General features: G+C 38.7%; 1 protein-coding gene across 1 annotated transcript in view; it reads right to left on the reverse strand.

The window, feature by feature from the left end:
• The window catches only part of ULK4 (unc-51 like kinase 4), a 591,889-nt gene that overhangs the window by 526,671 nt on the left and 45,365 nt on the right, over positions 1-19,853 (reverse strand). The window contains exon 17 of the mRNA XM_024117044.3: positions 9,223-9,301. Coding sequence (XP_023972812.1) covers positions 9,223-9,301 — 79 coding nt within the window. The remainder of the gene's footprint in view (positions 1-9,222; positions 9,302-19,853) is intronic.

Below are 19,853 nucleotides of genomic sequence, written 5' to 3' on the forward strand. Positions count from 1 at the left end.
GTTGTAAAGGAGAAACTAACACACTACTGTAAAACAGTTATACTCCAATAAAGATGTTAAAAAAAAAAAAAAAAAGACCATCAGGAAAACATGAACACTGGGTATTAGATGATATTAAGAAACCACCGTCGATTTTGTTGGGTGTGATAATGGTATTGTGATTGTATTTTTTAAAAACCTTTTCTGTTAGATATATGTACTAGAGTATTTAAGAGTATAATATGATGTCTGGAATTTTTTTTGAAAATACTATAGCAAGGCGGTGGTGGAATTCCCTGACAGCCCAGTGGTTAGGACTCCACAATTCCACTGCAGGGGGCACAGGTTCAAAAAAAATGACTGAAATAGCAAGAGATTTGAGTAGATGGAACCTAAGAAAGTGAAGGTGAGGGCTGCCCACATTTTCATCTGTAAATACCCGGTTATGGCTAAATAAGCATTTGAAGAGCTAAAAGATGAGAAATCTCTGAATATCTTTGTATAAATAATACAAACCTAAGCAAAATGTTTACCAAGCAGATAGCCCTTATAATCATATATGGACTGCATCTAATTTACCTCTGTACGCTCCAAGTACTGAGTCTTCTATGCATGGACATAGAAAACTGTTGTGCAATGAAAGGCAATCGTTTTCATAACCATATTGTGGCACAAATAGTTTTCATCTTTCAACCTGAAGCATTACCAAGGAGTTTACCTCACTATTAAGCTAATGCTAAACACCTAAACCACAGGATGATGTTTTTCATGTACTTTATAGGTTCAATCTCTGATTGGGGAAATAAGATCCCGCACACCACGTGGCACCGCAAAAAAAAAAAAAAAAAATTATAGCAAGGGGAAGGGAAAGGAGGAGGGGGAAGACAGAGGGAAAAGAACAGAGAGAAGGAATGGGATAGGGAGGGTGAGTGAGAGATAAGACAATAGACGAACAATATTGGTAAAATTCTAATAATTGTTGGAAGTGATAGCTCATTATTTCAGTCTACTTTTATGTATGTTGACATTTTCCATAATAATGGAAAATGTTTAATGAAGGGATCAAACTAGAGTGTCTATTAATATTCCTTCCAGTTCTAAATTTTAAGGCTCTATATTCAATTTCATAAAATATATCCACTGCATGCTTAAGACTACATATATGTAGGATAATATCATAATATTTATTTTAAATTATTACACATAAGAACCACAACAAATACAGGGTGGTAAATGTGATATCTAGGAGGAAAAGTTTAAGAAGCTGGCAATATTTTTCTGTAGAAAAGACAAAGAAGAATTGAATAAATGCTTCTAAATATTCAATTTATACAAGAGATCATGACCAACTCTTTTCGTAGCCATTAATGATAGAACAGTATGGAAGGGACTTAAATTGTATCATAAGGATAGTAAAAAAGATTTTTCTCCATCTCTTCTGTCTCTTTGTAACAAATTATACTGCCACACTTTCCCACCATTCTTGTAATCATTTATTAAATCCTTTAACACTGAATACCAGAAATACACATTACTTGGCTGGCTCGGCACTGTGGATTACAGTGATTAATAAAATGAGGTCCTAGGGCTTCCCTGGTGGTGCAGTGGTTAAGAATCCGCCTGCCAATGAAGGGGACACAGGTTCGAGCACTGGTCCGGAAGATCCCACATGCCGCGGAGCAACTAAGCCCGTGCACTACAACTACTGATCCTGTGCTCTAGAGCCCATGAGCCACAACTACTGAAGCCCGCGCCTGGAGCCTGTGCTCCGCAACAAGAGAAGCCACCGCAATGAGAAGCCTGAGCACCGCAAGAAAGAGTAGCCCCCACTCTCCGCAACTAAAGAAAGCCCGCACAGAGCAACTAAGACCGAACACAGCCAAACATAATAAAGCAAAATGAATAAAATCTATCTTTAAAATGAGGTTCTATAAAAAAGAATGAAATCATGCCATTTGCAGCAACATGGAAAGACCTAGAGATTATCATACTAAGTAAAGTAAGCCAAAGACAAATGTCATTTAGTATCGCTTATATGTGGAATCTAAAAACAAGAAAAATGATACAAATCAACTTATATACAAAACAGAAATAAACCCACAGACATAGAAAACAAACTTATGGTTACCAAAGGGGAAACAGAGGGAGGATAAATTAGGAGTTTGGGATTAATATATATACACTACCACACATAAAATAGATAACCAACAAGGACCTACTGTAGAGCACAGGAAACCATTAATATTTTGTAATAACCTATAAGGGAAAAGAATCTGAAAAAGAACATATATGTATGCATAACTGAATCTCTTTACTGTACATCTGAAACTGACACACTATATCAACTATACTCCAATAAAAAATAAAATAAAATTTTAAAAATAAATTACTGAAATAAAATAAAATGAGATTCTATGCCTTTAAAATGCCTACAGGATCTTCAACCATGAGTTTTATTGTCTGCTGGTAGTAAACCTATTGGAAAAATCAGAACGTGTCTCACACTTGAAATTTTATTGATTTACTGAAAAACTATGTATGAAGACACAACTGTGTTACAGAAAGCTGGTCTCAAGAGTTCTGAACCTAAGGCTCATCATAGGGCCTCACAGGAGTCCAAATCTACTGAAATGACAGCATTGTTCTGGAGAGGCTGTCATGGCTTTCGTTAATCTCAAATGGTAATAATTGCCAATGGACTGGAACCACATTTCATGCAGCAGAAACTCCAAAAAACAGGGAAAAGATGAACACAGCACCAAATACCTGCCAAACCTACTTCTTTCCGAAGTGTAAAATAAACTTGTAAAACTTTGTTTCCAGTGTTTGAGCGCCCTCTAGTGGCTGTTTTAATTGTTACAGCCAATTGGTCATAGGAATTAATAAAGAACTAAAAAATGTTAAGTAGTAACAGAATTTAAAAAAAAGATGGAATCACAAAGGAGCACCTGACACAATTTCAAGTTATTCTGTAAACTCCTCATTATCCAACATAAAATAATTCACAATATAGTATGTATATGTTCATAATTCAAAAGTTTCCTAGGTAAATATACACTTGTTTTTTTGTTTTGTTTTGTTTTGTTTTTTTTGCGGTACGCGGGCCTCTCACTGTTGTGGCCTCTCCCGTTGCGGAGCACAGGTTCCGGACGCGCAGGCCCAGCAGCCATGGCTCACGGGCCCAGCCGCTCCGCGGCACGTGGGATCTTCCCGGACCGGGGCACGAACCCGTGTCCCCTGCATTGGCAGGCGGACTCTCAACCACTGCGCCACCAGGGAAGCCCCTACACTTGCTTTTTTAAATTAAGTATGATTTTTCCCAAGTTTCATTTCAAATTAATAAAACATCAGCAAACACCCAGAAAGGGAAAAGTGAAGGACCAGAGTATACAAGGACCTCAGGAATTAACACGCACCTCCTCCTCTCAATGGAGCATCAGGAATGCAATGTTTAATAAAGGACAGCAGGGGCTTCCCTGGTGGCGCAGTGATTGCGAGTCCGCCTGCTAATGCAGGGGACACGGGTTCGTGCCCCAGTCCGGGAAGATCCCACATGCTGTGGAGCGGCTGGGCCCGTGAGCCATGGCCGCTGAGCCTGCGCGTCCGGAGCCTGTGCTCCGCAATGGGAGAGGTCACAACAGTGAGAGGCCCGCGTACTGCAAAAAAAAAAAAAAAAAAAAAAAATAAGGGACAGCAACAGGAGCTGGGGAAATACTTTGAGAACAGAGTACCCAGTCTCTGAAGAGAGGGAAGCACTGGCCACAGAACTCCACCCGAGTGAGCACTGGGACAGGTTCAGCTCAAGAACTGCTGGGCCAAATGCTCCCAGTAGCCACAGCTGCAGCAGCAGCAATTTCCAGGGGGACCGGGCCACAGGCATGGAGCCAGGGGTGAGCTGGGCACATCACCCGAGGTGACTGAGGTCTTCTGCCCAGACCTGCCCGGTTCCTGTGGCAGAATATACTATCCCATCAGAGCCACCAGAGTCCCAAGCACGAGGACTCAGGCAGCCTCTCAGCTCCAGCCCTGCCTTCTGTTCTGTCTTCCCCAGACTCTGTGCCTCAAGGCAGCCCTCACCTCCAGACCTTCCGTGACCCCTACCTACGTACCCCTGTCCCTCATCACCTCTGGCACCGAGCGGGAGCTGACCCTCTAAACAAGAGCCATCACAGCCGTGGGACATTCCTGAATATACAGATTAGTCTTGCCCAGGGAAGGTCCTACTGATGTCTAGGAGAACTATCTATGACTGTGAGATTCATCCCAGCGTATTTCCCAGTGCTGAAGGATGAACTCATTTGCAATGCTATTCAGCATTCCTCTGTGTGAACGTGACATACTTTGTCGATTCTGCAGTTGATAGACACGTGGGTTGTTTCAACTCTCGGGCTGTTGCAAATCATGCTGGCAATATATATTCCTGTACATGTCACTTGGTACCCTGGGTTACAGGGGAGTGATGTGCTCAGCTTTCAGAGATCAAGCAGTTTTCCAGAGTGGCTCTGCCCATTTCCATTCCTCAGCATCCTTTTGCTCAGTATTTTCACCAACACTGAGGATTGTTAAGGCTTTTTAATTTTTGCCAGTCTGGTGCCTGTCCTGAAATTTCATTTTGGATTTGCTTTTCTGATGCCCCAGCACTTTTCATATTGAATACTAGAATTTATAGTGGCCAGACTTGGTTATTAAAGTCTGCCTTCAAATATCATAGCAATCAGCAGATCTATCAACACTCTTCAAAATCTGTGGAAAAAAAAAAAAACACGTATCCAGGATAAAATCATTTTTTACTCTTTCCACCACTACAAACCTGGTCCAAGTCACCACCACCATCCCTCATCTGAACTGCCACAGCCCCCTAAACTGGTCTGATTCCACCTTGCCCCCGTCCTTGGAACAAAGAGATCCTTTCCAAACATCGGCCACACCAAGGCACTCCTCTGCTCCAAATCCTCCAGTGGCTTCCCATCTCATTCAGACTAAAACCCCAAGTTCTGACCATGGTTTACAACAAGGTTCTGGATGGCCTGGCCTCTGGCTACCTCACTAACCTCATCTCCCATCGGTATCTCATGCTCAGTTCCAGCTACACTCGCCTCCTCGTTGCTTCTCGAAACGTGCCAATCACTTATCTACCCCCAGTCCTTTTTTTTCTTTTTACTTATTTTTATTGGCGTCTACTTGCTTTACAATATTGTGGTAGTTTATACTGTACCGCAAAGTGAATCAGCTGTACGTATACATATATCCCCTCTTTTTTGGATTTCCTTCTCATTTAGGTCACCACAGAGCACTGAGTAGAGTTCCCTGTGCTATACAGTAGGTTCTCATTAGTTATCTATTTTATACATAGTATCAATAATGTATATACGTCAATCCCAATCTCCCAATTCATCTCACCACCACCCTTTCCTCCGTGGTATCCATACGTTTGTTCTCTACATCTGCGTCTCTATTTCCACTTTGTAAATAAGATCGTCTATACCAATTTATTCAGATTCCACATATATGAGTTAATATACGACATCTGTTTTTCCCTTTCTGACTTACTTCACTCTGTATGACAGTCTCCAGGTCCATCCATGTCTCTACAAATGACTCAATTTCATTCCTTTTAATGGCTGAGTAATAGTCCATTGTATATATGTACCACATCTTCTTTATCCATTCCTCTGCTCACGGACACTTAGGTTGCTTCCATATCCTGGCTATTGTAAATAGTGCTGCAATGAACATTGGGGTGCATGTGTCTTCCCTGTCTGGAATGCTCTTCCCCAGCTGAGGGAACTATTCCCTCAATTTCCTCAGGTCTCTGCTCAGCCTTCCCCAACCAGCCAATCTTCAAACCACCGCTGCTGCCACCTCATCATTTCCAAACCCTGCTACATCTTTCCCACTGAATTTATCACCAGCGAATTTTATACATTTATTTATTATCTCTCTCCTTACACTGGAACACAAGCTCCACAAGAACAGAGATTGCCATCTATTTTTATAAAATAAGCACCTAGATAGCACCCTGTACTTATGCAGGTACTGACAAATATTTGTTAAGAATAAGAGTATCAATGCCAAGAATGAAATGGATTATCAGTGCCAAGAATAAAACAGCATCTATGAATTCCTTCTAGAACAAGACAAGACCTTGCCTGGAATGACAGTCTTACTGCAAGTAACACAGGGCATACCCACAAGAGGTACTCTGTAAATGTTCAATTCGTAAAAGAACAAGAAAGAACTTGCCTTTTCCTTCTCCATTCCCTTCTCCCCTACCTTTTCATACCCTCTAAAATAATGCAGAATTTACTTACATGCTACTATTAAGTATATTTATATTCTTTTTCAAGAATCCATTCTTTCCAGATTATATTTCACAACAGTAGCAGCTATTATTTAGACTTAAATTTAAATAGATTCATTGTTTTTATTTGTTTCTCCTTTACATTATCTTAAAACTTGGGTGGGAAAGGGGGTGTTGAAGTTGGCAGCTCCTCAAGTAGCTTGCTCAAGTATATTTTTTTAGAAATGTTGGTGAAATTCAGATTGAGTTTCTTAAAATGTCTTCTGTCCCCACAAGTAGGCAGTACAATGGACGTAACAGAGAAATTTAACATCACATGACCTCCTAAGTGTCAATCCATTTCCACCCTTTTCTTTATCTTCTAGCCTTTAGTGTTACAGAAAAATTAAATGTAAGTCTAATTTGCTTTTATTTGCTTATAACCTGGGTTTTAGGTTTTATTTTTACCTTTGAAATTACAAATTTCACCAGGATACGTCTACGTGTGCATTCTTTTTTTCAATGTTTTGCCTGACATTTGGTGAAAAACCTTTCATCTAAAGATGTGAGTCTTTCTTCAGCTCAGGGTGAAATTTTCTCCTATTATTTTTCATTTCTGTTTGCTTGGATCTCTCCTCCTGGAAATTCCATTGTGTTTATCTTAGACAAGTGCTGTCCCATAGAAATAGAACTCAAGACCACATGGGTAATTTAAAATTTTCTAGTAGCCACCTTAAAAAATAAAAGTAAAAATTTTAATATTTATCCTAATATATCCAAAATATTGTTTTAGAATGTAATCTAAAAAAGAATTGATATATGTATTTGTATAACTGATTCACTTTGCTGTACACCTGAAACTAACACAACGTTGTAAATCAACTATGCTCCAATAACAATTTTAAATAAAAATGTAATCTATAAAGAAAATTACAGGGGAGATACTTTACATTATTTTTTTTTTTTCATATTGAGTCTTCAAAATCTGGTGTGTGTTCTCTACTTGCAGTTCATCTCAATTCAGACTTGCTGCTTTTCAAGCGCCTAGTAGCCACTTTTGGCTGATGGCTACCATACGGGACACTGTAAGAGATATTCTGTAGCAGTCTTCCATGCCTTTTTAGTTCATAATTTTTATCCTTTTTTTCTTCTGAATCCTAAGAGAATTCACATCCTACTTATCTCCAAATTCACTAACTCGGCTTCTAAGGTACCCAGTATCTCCTACTTACTACTCCATCTACTGAATATTTTAATTCAACAGTCATATTTTACACCTTCAGGGGCTCTTTCTTCCTGGCACACTGTTCCCTCCTATTTTGATTATCCAGGAATGTCCTCTAGAATGTCAGGACTTCGTCTTAGAATTTTCATCAAGTTTTCTCCCATCTCCTGCAGCAAATCTGTTTCATTGGAGACCCTTTGCTCTGAGTCATCAGAAGGAGCCTCCACTCTTGAGCTTCTAAGCCTTCTCCTCTTCTGCCTAAGTGTCACTGCCCTATCTGCTTGGTCTTTTAGATAAAAACCTAGTTTATAGATCTCTGATAGCCAAGATGGGTACCATCAGTGATCATATAGGTCACAATTCATTTTTCTTGGTCACAAAAAGAAGGAAAAGTTTAGACTTAGTAACATTTTCTTTAGTAGCTCAGAGGTCTAATAGTTGCAGGGAATGGGGAGGGAATCATAAGCAGAGGAAATGCTCTGAGCACAAATTAATCTCCCATTTGCTTTCACCTAGACAGCCCAGGACTAGCTGGAATACCATCCCAGCAACTGGCTACGGTACTGGACAGCAAAGATATAGAACAGCTTCCTTCACCGCAGATAGTTCTATTAGACAGTACTTGGCTAAATAATTCTTCTCAAAGCCCCAGAAACCACACTACCAGGTCTGGCTCTACAAAAATCCCTTCTTTTTACCATTTTCTCCTTCCTTCAGGAGTTCTGCCCTTCCCCCTTAAAAGCCTTGGTTTTTCTCACCTATTTTGACTCAACACTCTCTTAGTCCAAGGGATAAAAATCTACTGCCAGTTAAGTGCAGTACACATTAACAGGATAGATAGAAAGTAGTTTTTAGTGTTCAGGAACATTCAAAAAGGCAGTACAATGGTAGCATCTACTTCGTGGGACTTGGAATTAGTGGTTCATTAATAAGGGCTTCCCGATATTGGTATTTGAAAGAAATGACTGATTCAGGTGTCCCTCAGAATCTGTGGGGAACTGGTTTCAGGAACCCCACAAATACCAAAATCCACAGATGCTCTTATATAAAATGGCCTAGTATTTGCATACAACCTATGCATATCCTCCCACATACTGTAAATCATCTCTAGATTATTTATACTACCTAGTACAATGTAAATTTTATATAAATACTTGCCAGTGTGCAGCAAATTCAAGTTTTGCTTTCTGAAACTTTCTAGAACTTTCTTCCCCCTGAATATCTTCAATCCATGGCTGACTGAATCCACAGACTCAGAACCCGTGAAGACACAGTGCCGACCACATTTGAAAATATCTTTAGTGCATGCCTGGCAGTTAACTACTGTGACTATTGTCAGAAATAATTGACAACTGGTGGGGATAAAAACACTAAATTCAATGTGAAAAACCCCAAAAAATTTTAATTTGAAGTTGAGCTGGGCTTCCAGTAGAAAATACTTTAGTTATAATAAAATGTTGAGTAGACCACAAGAAAACTAGTAATGAAATAAACCTTATCCAAAAATTATTGAAATGCAGTAATGATGACTGGAGTCCACAAGCCTTGTAATTCCACCACACCACCTTTGACAACAGACTGTGCTGTAAATGAGCAGCTCTGCTGAAGTGTACAGGTCTACTGAGGTTATTTTATAACAACTGCCACAATTCCACACTTAACACCAATGAAAGCTGCATGTTCTAAAATCAAGAACAATCTTTGCCATTCATAACATTTCAGTAATAAAAGAAATTACCTCAATAACAGGTGTATTTTCCTGGAGCTCCGTTGTGTGCGAGGCCAGTAAACCAATCAACCGAGCTACCTTGGCCCTTCTGTAAAGAGAGAGAAAATGGGCTCTGAAGTGGAGAGTTAGGACCAAGGAAACCAACCCCAGTTAGTCACATTACACAACTATAAGCATTAACATGAGATAGAAGTGGAATGAGACAGGGTGAACATACATTCCTGTACATATATGGTCCAGAGAAACGTTCCCTTGTGTACACAGGGAGACCTGAACGCAATGCCCTCTGTAGCACCATCTGTAACAGTGACAAAAACTGAACAAGTTGTGCTTTAATAGTGAAATGGAAAATAAAAATTTTTAAAGGTCTCAGCTCTTTTTTTTTTTTTTAACATCTTTATTGCAGTATAATTGCTTTACAATGTTGCGTTAGTTTCTGCTGTATAACAAAGTGAATCAGCTATATACATACGTATACCCCCATATCCCCTCCCTCTTGCATCTCCCTCCCACCCTCCTTGTGCTATGCAGCTGCTTCCCAGTAGCTATCTATTTTACATTTGGTAGTGTATATATGTCAATGTTACTCTCTTACTTCGTCCCAGCTTACCCTTCCCCGGCCCCGTATCCTCAAGTCCACTCTCTACATCTGTGTCTTTATTCCTCTCCTGCCCCTAGGTTCATCAGAACCATTTTTTTTTTAGATTCCATATAAATGTGTTAGCATACAGTATTTGTTTTTCTCTTTCTGACTTACTTCACTCTGTATGACAGACTCTAGGTCCACCCACCTCACTACAAATAACTCAATTTCATTTATTTCTGTGGCTGAGTAATATTCCATTGTATATATGTGCAACATCTTCTTTATCCATTCACCTGTCAATGGACAATTAGGTTGCTTCCATGTCCTGGCTCTTGTAAATAGTGCTGCAATGAACATTGGGGTACATGACTCTTTTTGCACTATGGTTTTCTCAGGGTATATGCCCAATAGTGGGATTGCTGGGTCATATGGTAGTTCTATTTTTAGTTTTTTAAGGAACCTCTATACCGTTCTCCATAGTGGCTGTATCAATTTACATTCCCACCAACAATGCAAGAAGTTTCCCTTTTCTCCACACCCTCTCCAGCATTTATTGTTTGCAGATTTTTTGACGCTGGCCATTCTGACTGGTGTGAGGTGATACCTCACTGTAGTTTTGATTCACATTTCTCTAATGATTAGTGATGTTGAGGATCTTTTCATGTGTTTGTTGGCAATCTGTATATCTTCTCTGGAGAAGTGTCTAATTAGGTCTTCTGCCCATTTTGGGGTTGGGTTGTTTTTTTGATATTGAGCTGCACGAGGTGCTTGTATATTCTGGAGATTAATCCTTTGCCAGTTGTTTCATTTGCAAATATTTTTCTCCCATTCTGAGGGTTGTCTTTTCATCTTGTTTACGGTCTCCTTTGCTGTGCAAAAGCTTTTAAGTTTCATTAGGTCCTATTTGTTTATTTTTTTTTAATTTCCATTTCTCTAGGAGGTGGGTCAAAAAGGATCTTGCTGTGATTTATGTCATACAGTGTTCTGCCTATGTTTTCCTCTAAGTTTTATAGTGTCTGGCCTTACATTTAGGTCTTTAATCCATTCTGAGTTTATTTTTGTGTATGGTATTAGGAAGTGTTCTAATTCCATTCTTTTACATGTAGCTGTCCAGTTTTCCCCACACCACTTATTGAAGAGGCTGTCTTTTCTCCATTGTATACTCCTGCCTACTTTATCAAAGATAAGGTGACCATATGTGCGTGGGTTAATCTCTGGGCTATCCTGTTCCATTGATCTATATTTCTGTTTTTGTGCCAGTACCATACTGTCTTGATTACTGTAGCTCTGTAGTATAGTCTGAAGTCTGGGAGCCTGATACCTCCAGCTCCATCTTTCTCAAGATTTCTGCTCTACTTATTAGTAGACCAATGGTTTTATATGCAAGTAGTCAGTAATTAATATCAGGATAGTGAAGCATATGGGTATATATTCACTTTAAAAGAAATTTTTACAAGTCTAACAAATATTGTAAAAATACTTTCAGTGAGGTGTCTGTTTCATTACCCAGCAGAAAATGAAGTATTAAATTATAAAAGTATTTTTATAATGAAATATAAATGATTAAATATCACTTCAGGTGATTTGGAAAAGTTCACTTCATGGAGAAAATTAGTTGTTTTTTTTTTTTAAGATCTACTGCTTTTTTAAAAAAATTATTTATTTATTTTTGGCTGTGTTGGGTCTCCATTTCTGTGGGAGGGCTTTTTCTCTAGTTGTGGCAAGCGGGGGCCACTCTTCATCACGGTGCGCGGGCCTCTCACTATCGCAGCCTCTCTTTTTGCGGAGCACAGGCTCCAGACATGCAGGCTCAGTAGTTGTGGCTCACGGGCCTAGCTGCTCCACTGCATGTGGGATCTTCCCAGACCAGGGCTCGAACCCGTGTCCCCTGCATTAGCAGGCAGATTCTCAACCACTGCGCCACCAGGGAAGCCTGAAAATTAGTTTTGATAAGACTTTTTTAATTGGAAAAAAAATGGTTGAGTTGATTAGAACTGTACTCTTACTTAGTAATGCTTGCATTGCACGTTCCTCATCCAGAGAGCCACTACTTTTCATATTCGTAAAATAAACTGTGAAGGACCCGTGGAGGGAAACAAATCACACTCAGAGAAGTACCACAGGTAAGTGTTCCTGTTGTCAGAACTCTATCATAGAGATAATTCTTATGGATTTCAATGCTTCTTGGATTAGCCATTTAAATCTCTTAAACATAAACAGATTAAAGAAGTCCTAGGCATTTCTATGATTAGCATTCTGCCTCTGAGTAAGAAGATTATGTTTTAAAAGTAATGGTTTTGAAAAAGATTTGGTAGGACACTGGCCCAAAAGTTACAAGGAAAAGCTTCCACTCACAGCTCTGTCACTGACCAGACATGGGACCATAGTCAAGTCAATTACACTTCAATTTTGAATTGCTTAAATGTGTGCAGTTTAGAAGGCCAGATGGAGTAACTTCTAAGTTTTCTCACAATGTAAAACAAATGCTATTATCAAAAACTCACTAATGAATTAAAGGATGCAAGGCAAAAACTTATTTATCTCAGTTCAAAGACAAGCTCAAAATACTTCAGAAACCTTGAAGCACTTTTTCAAACTACAAAATTAGATAATGGCAACCAGATTTATCCAACTAAAAGAAAAATGTATCAGGACATGCTAATTAAATATTTTTCCCATTCTCACCAGAAACAATTCCTATCAAAACAAGAGAAAACACCCTCCTTGAAACTCCTACAGTTTTAAGTTGTAAACTATTTAAACTAATAGCGACAATATTTCTCAATTTATACCAAACACTTACATACAACTATATCTATATGTAATGCCCTCACAAAACTGGCTCCGTCTCATAATTCAGGATTCTTCTTAAAGGTCACCATTTCGGGTGCCCCTCGTGACCCATTACGCTGTAGCTCAGAACATCCCACATCCATAACAGCACGCAAAGCTGCAATGGTCAATAAACCTTCGTGCGATAACAGAAACATTCCATGTCTACGTTGTTCAACACAGTATCCACCACTTGCATGTGACTATCCAGCACTTGAAGTATGGCTGGTGCAACTGAAGAAATAAATATATATATGTATATGTATACCCCGCCACACACAAAATTTACTTTAAGGAAATAGCTTTATTATTTTTTACTGAAGTATAATTGATGTACAATATTATATAAGTTAAAAGTGTACAATATAGTGATTCACCATTTTTAACGGTTATACTCCACACGTAGTTATAATAAAACATTGGCTATATTCCCTGTGTTGTACAATATATCCTTGCAGCTTATTTTATACAAATTAGTTTGTACCTCTTAATCCCTTACCCCTATCTTGCCTCTCCTCCATCCCTCTTACCGCTGATAACCACTAGTTTCTTCTCTATATCTATGAGTCTGCTTCTTTTTTGTTATATTCACTAGCTTATTTTTCAGATGCCACATATAAGTGGTATCATACGGTATTTGTCTATCTCTATTTCACTTAGCATAATGCCCTCCAAGTCCATCTATGTTGCTGCAAATGGCAAAATCTGGTTCTTTTTTATGGCTGAGTAGTATTCCATTGTATATATGTACCACACCTTCTTTATCCATTCATCTGTTGATGGACATTTAGGTTGTTTCCATGTCTTGGCTATTGTGAAGAGTGCTGCTATGAACATCGAGGTACATTATCTTTTCAAATTAGTGTTTTTGTTTCTTTCAAATATATATCGAGGAATGAAATTGCTGGTTCACAGGGTAGTTCTATTTTTAGTTTTTTGAGAAATATAGAACTAGTTTTAAATTTAAATTTAAATAACCACACGGGGCTTCCCTGGTGGCTCAGTGGTTAAGAATCCGCCTGCCAATGCAGGGGACACAGGTTCAAACCCTGGTCCGGGAAGATCCCACATGCCGTGGAGCAACCAAGCCCGTGTGCCACAACTACTGAGCCTGCGCTCTAGAGCCCGCGAGCCACAACTACTGAAGCCCGTGTGCCACAACTACTGAAGCCCACGCGCCTAGAGCCTATGCTCTGCAACAAGAGAAGCCACCACAATGAGAAGCCTGTGCCCCGCAACAAAGAGTAGCCCCCGCTCACTGCAACTAGAGAAAGCCCATGTGCAGCAGCAAAGACCCAATGCAGCTAAAAATTAAATGAGTAAATTTAAATAAATAAATAAATAACCACATGCAGCTAGTGGTTACTGTATTAGAGCAGATCTAAAATGTTACAGTTACTTCTTTGTGTGTTCAATAAAGCAGACTATTTATTATCCATCTCCCCCACTAGCCCACAAGGTCCATGAAGGCAGGGCTGCGAGCACTAAGACAGTACCTGGCATGACCCCTCAATAAATGTTTGTTGAATGAACATAATATCCACATCAAAACAAAGTAACTAAACCCATTAGTAGAAAATGGGTGGGTAAAAATATGACTGAACAAAGGTAAACAAAATGGGAGCAGGATTTTCAACGTAAATATCAAAGCAGAATTTAAGGCTAAAATCATTAAATGAGGAAAAGATTGTTTGAGAACTAAAAACGGTATGACCTACAAAGAATGTAAGTTGTGAGTCGTTACAAACCATATTAATAAAGAATAAAAAGTAAACCCAATAGTAGTGGGAAACTCCAATCTACCTCTCTCCCAAGCACAGCAAAAAAGCCACAGTGAATACAAACATACAAGCATCATAGTAACAGATGTATATATCAAGCTCTATGATCTAAACTCTGACCACACACTCAGTGGGAGGCTGTACAGGATGGTGTTCAGGACTCTGGAATGAAATGTCCTGAGGCCAGTCTTGGCCCCATGGTCGGGGCGGTGGCGGGGGGGGGGCGGTGGAGGAACCCTAGGTTAGTTACTCCTCCTTCAAGTGCCTGATTACTTCATGTTAACTAGGACTAACAACAATATGTACCTCACCAAGTTACTCAAAGAGTCAAAGGAAATAATCCGTGTGAAGAAATTACCATGGTGTCTAACATTTAATATGTTCTGAATGGGCTATGATTACCACATTATCTACTATATTCATGACATTTTTTAATGATTTTTTATTAGAGCACAAAGATAAATTCATAGAATTCCCAAAGGCAGAAATTATACAGGATATATGATGATATAATAAAAGTGAAATAACAAACATAAACCAAAAAGCCTAAACATTTGTAAATTTAGAAGCACTTCTGTATAGCTTAGACAGCAAATGAAAAATAAAAATGCCCATTAATCACAATCATGTAAATAACACAAATCAAGAGACTGTCATACAGAGTGAAGTCAAATATCATATATTAACGCATATATGTAGAATTTAGAAAAATGGTACAGATGAACCAGTTTGCAAGGCAGAAACAGAGACACAGATGTAGAAAACAAATGTATGGACACTAACGGGGGAAAGCGGGGGTGGGGGGATGAACTGAGAGATTGGGATTGACATATATACACTAATATGTATAAAATAGATAACTAATAAGAACCTGCTGTATTTAAAAAAATAAAATTAAAAAAACACTTTACGATAGCAGATGGGACAGTGACACCCACTTTTCTGTTCCCTCAAGAGTCTGCTAAAAGAAACAAAATTTATAATTAAATAACTGGAGACAGAAAGAAGGGCTGAAAGTAGACCAGAATGTTTGAGGAAATCCTAGATGACACACTGAGATGGAATTAGACAGAAAATGAAGAGAAGAAATTCCTGTCTAAGAACCACAGGTAAAGACAGGTCTTCCCAACAAGCCTCAGAGGCTTGGAATAAAGTAAAACAGAAAGCAAGGATTAGTCATAGACAATCATCAGATTAGAGAACTTCACAATGAACAGGTGAGCCAATTAGGTCCTGCCTCCTTCCCATCTCCCTCCCTGATACACAGAATAAACCCTCAGTCCTGGCCTCCAGGGTAAAAATATAAAATTATCCCTACAATGAGCAATCTACTCTGGGGTGGGATACAAGTATGGATGTGGAGCACAGAGAGTGGTCCTCCACACCAATACCAGATACCAGAGCAAGGAAAGACGTTAATGGAAGAAAGCCAGCCCCACCCCAAAGAAAAACCCAACCTGGAAACTGAAGAAGCCTCCAGCCTGCCTACCTGCTCTTCAGCTAGGTGGGCTCCCAACATACAAGTCAACTAGTCAACAGGCATCATCCACTCACAGGCCAGCCCTTTCCTTTAAAGAAGACGTTGTTGGAGAAACAGACTAAGAGAACCATAGGGGAAATGTGTACTGCCAGCTTCTATGCTGATCAATTTAACCATTTATTCATAATATAAACTAAGTACCAAAGATCACCAAGCATTTGAGGAACCAACAGCATTAAAAAGCAGGACCATGATGAAAACGAAGTGACCCACAGGTTAAAAAGAATAAAATTTTTTATAATCTTAATGTTTAAATATTAAATATTCCCAAACAGAATTTTTATAATCCTATAATTTATCCTCAAATTCAAAAGTACATTTTAAATCAAATATAGGCAGCTAGGAAAAAGGACCAATCAGAGAACAAATGAACAAAAACTTGAAAATATGATTGTTGAAATAAAACAGTGATTCTCAGTAAAATGAGCAAAGATAAGTATCAAGCTTGAAAGCTCAAAGAGAAAATCAGGGAAGAGCAGTAAAAGAGGGTTTGGCAGTTCTTCAAAAGGCTGAAGAGAGAATTACCATATGACCCAACAATTCCACTACTAGGTATGTACCCAAGAGAAATTAAAACATATGTTCACAAAAAACCTTTATACACAAGATCAGAGCAGTGTTATTCATAACAGCTAAATGTGGAAGCAACCCAAGTGTCCATTAAGAATGGATACATGAAATATGGTTTATCCATACAATGGAATATTAGTCAGTCATAAAAAAGAATCAAGTGGGAATTTCCAGGTGGTCCAGTGGTTAGGACTCCATGCTTTCACTGAAGGGGCCCAAGTTCGATCCCTGGTCAGGGAACTAATAACCCACAAACCATGTGGCACGGCCAAAAAAAATGAAGTACTAATACATGCTACAACATGGATGAACCCTGAAAACATTATGCTAAGTGAAAAGATGCCAGTCACAAAAGATCACATTTTGTATATTTATATGAAATATTCAGAATAGGCAAATCTATAGACAGAAAGTAGGTTCGTGGTTTCCAGAGACTGAGGGGCAGAGGGTAACAGGTACGAGGTCTCACTGGGTGATGAAAAGTTCTGGAATTTGATAGTGGTGATACATGCACAACTTTGTGATTACACTAAAAACCGCTAAACTGTACAGTTTTAAAAAGTGAATTTCCATCATATCAGGAAACTAAAAAAGAAAAATCACATGATCACATCAATATATGCAAAAAAAAGCATTTGACAAATTCCAACACCCATTCATGACAAAAACTCAGTAAACTAGGAATAGAGGGAACTTCTTTAACTTGATAAAGACTACCTACAAAAAAATACAGCTAACATCATATTTAATGGGGATAAACTCAAAATTTTCCCACTAAGATCAGGTACAGGGACTTCCCTTGTGGTCCAGTGGGTAAGACTCCATGCTCCCAATGCAGGGGGCCCGGGTTCAATCCTTGGTCAGGAAACTAGATCCCACGTGCATGCCACAACTAAGAGTTCTTGTGCCACAACTAAGAAGCCCACGTGCCGCAACCAAAACCTGGCGCCACCAAAATAAATAAATAATATTTAAGGGAAAAAAAAGATCAGGTACAGACAAGGACATCACCTTTCACCACTATTCCTTTTGAATATCACACTGAAAGCTCCAGGTAATGCATTAAGACAAGAAAAGGAAACAAAAGGCATACAGATTGGGAAGGAAGAAATAAAACTGTTGGCAAATGATATGACTGTCTCTACAGAAAATCCTGAAGAATTAACAACAAAAAAACCTCCCGCAACTATTAAGTGATTACAGCAAGGTGCAGGATACAAGGTTAATATATAAAAGTCTTACCAGCAATAAACTTGTAGAATTTGAAATTAAAAACACAATACCATTTACATTAGCACCCAATAAGTGAAACACATAAGAACAAATCTAATAAAATATGCATAATATCTATATGAGGAAAACTACAAAGTTCTATTGAACAAAGTCAAAGAAGTAAAGAAGTGGAGAGGTATTCCATGTTCATGAATAAGACTCAATATTGTCCTGATGTCAATTCTTCCCAAATTGATCTGTAGATTCGATGTGATTCCAACCAAAATCCCAGCAAGTTATTTTGTGGATACTGACAAACTGATTCCAAGGTTTATATGGAGAGGCAAAAGATCCAGAATAGCCAACAATACTGGAGAAGAAGAGGAACAAAGTTGGAGGACTAATGCTACCCGACTTCAAGACTTACTACAAAGCGACAGTTATCAAGACAGTGTGGTATTGGCAAAAGAACAAATAGATCAGTGGAACAGAATACAGAGCCCAGAAATAGACTCACATAATCAAATGATCTTTGACAAAGGAGCAAAGGCAATACAATGGAGCAAAGATAGTCTTTTCAACGAATGGTGCTGGAATAACTGGACATCTATAAGAAAATAAATGAATTTAGACATAGACCTTACACCCTCTCACAAAACATCAACTCAAAACAGATCACAGACCTAAGTGTAAAATGCAAAACTATAAAACTCCTAGAAGATAACACAGAAAACCTAGATGACCTAGCGTGTAGCAATGACTTTTTATATACAACATCAAAGGCATGATCCATGAAGGAAATAATTGATAAGCTGGACTTCATTAAAATTAATAATTTCTGTTGTACAAAAGAAATGTTGAGAAAGAGAAGATATGCCACAGACTGGAAAAGAATATTTGCAAAAGACCCATCTGATAAAAAACTGTTTTCCAAAATATACAAAGACCTCTTGAAACTCAACAATAAGAAAACAACCTGATGAAAAATGGGCCAAAGACTTGAACAGACACCTCACCAAAGAGGATATACAGATGGCAAATAAACATATGAGAAACTGCTCCACACCACATGTCATCAGGGAAATGCAAGTTAAAACAACAAGATACCACTACACACCTATCAAAATAGCCAAAATCCAGAACACTGAAAATACCAAATGCTAGCAAGGATGTGAAGCAACAGAACTCTCATTCATTGATGATGAGAATACAAAAAATGGTACAGTCACTTTATAAGACACTTTGGTAATTTCTTACAAAACTAAATATGCTCTTACCACACAATCCAGCAATCAGGCTCCTCAGTATTTACCCAAAAGAGATGAAAACATATGTGCACATGGATGTTAACAGCAGCTTTACTCATAACTGTCAAAACTTGGAAGCAATCAAGATGTGCTTCAGTATGTGAATGGTCAAATAAATTGTGGTACCTGCAGACAATGGGATACTTGGCACTAAAACGAATGAGCTATCAAGCCATGAAAAGACATGGAGGAACATTAAATGAATGTTACGAAGTAAAAGAAGCCAATCTGAGAAAACTACATACTTTATGATTCCAACTACATGACATTCCGGAAAAGGAGAAACTATGAAGGTAATAAAAAGTTCAGTGGTTGTCAGAGGGATGAATAGGCAGAACACAGTAGATTTTGGGGGCAGTAGAAATAATCTGTATGATACCACAGTGACAGATACACATCATTATACATTTGTCCAAACCCACAGAATGTACAACACTAAGACGGAATTGTAATGTAAAGTATAGACTTTGGATGATTTTGATGTGTCAATTTAGGATGTCCCACTCTGGCGGGGGATATTGATAATTGGAGAGGCAATGCATATGTGGGGGCAGAGGTATTTGGGAAACCTCTGTTCCTTCCCCTTAATTTGCAGTGAACCTAAAACTGCTCTAAAAAATAAACTCAACAAAAACCAAGAGAAGGTGAATTTTTTGATATGTGAATTGTATCTCAATAAAAGAGTGACAAAGCAAAAGAAAATTAAGTCAAGAGACACTAAATTTGGGATTCCCTGGTGGCACAATGGTTAAGAATCCACCTGCCAATGCAGGGGACACGGGTTCGAGCCCTGGTCCGGGAAGATCCCACGT

The sequence above is a fragment of the Physeter macrocephalus genome, chromosome 18, assembly GCF_002837175.3.
Source record: "Physeter macrocephalus isolate SW-GA chromosome 18, ASM283717v5, whole genome shotgun sequence".
NCBI classification, from domain to species: domain Eukaryota; kingdom Metazoa; phylum Chordata; class Mammalia; order Artiodactyla; family Physeteridae; genus Physeter; species Physeter macrocephalus.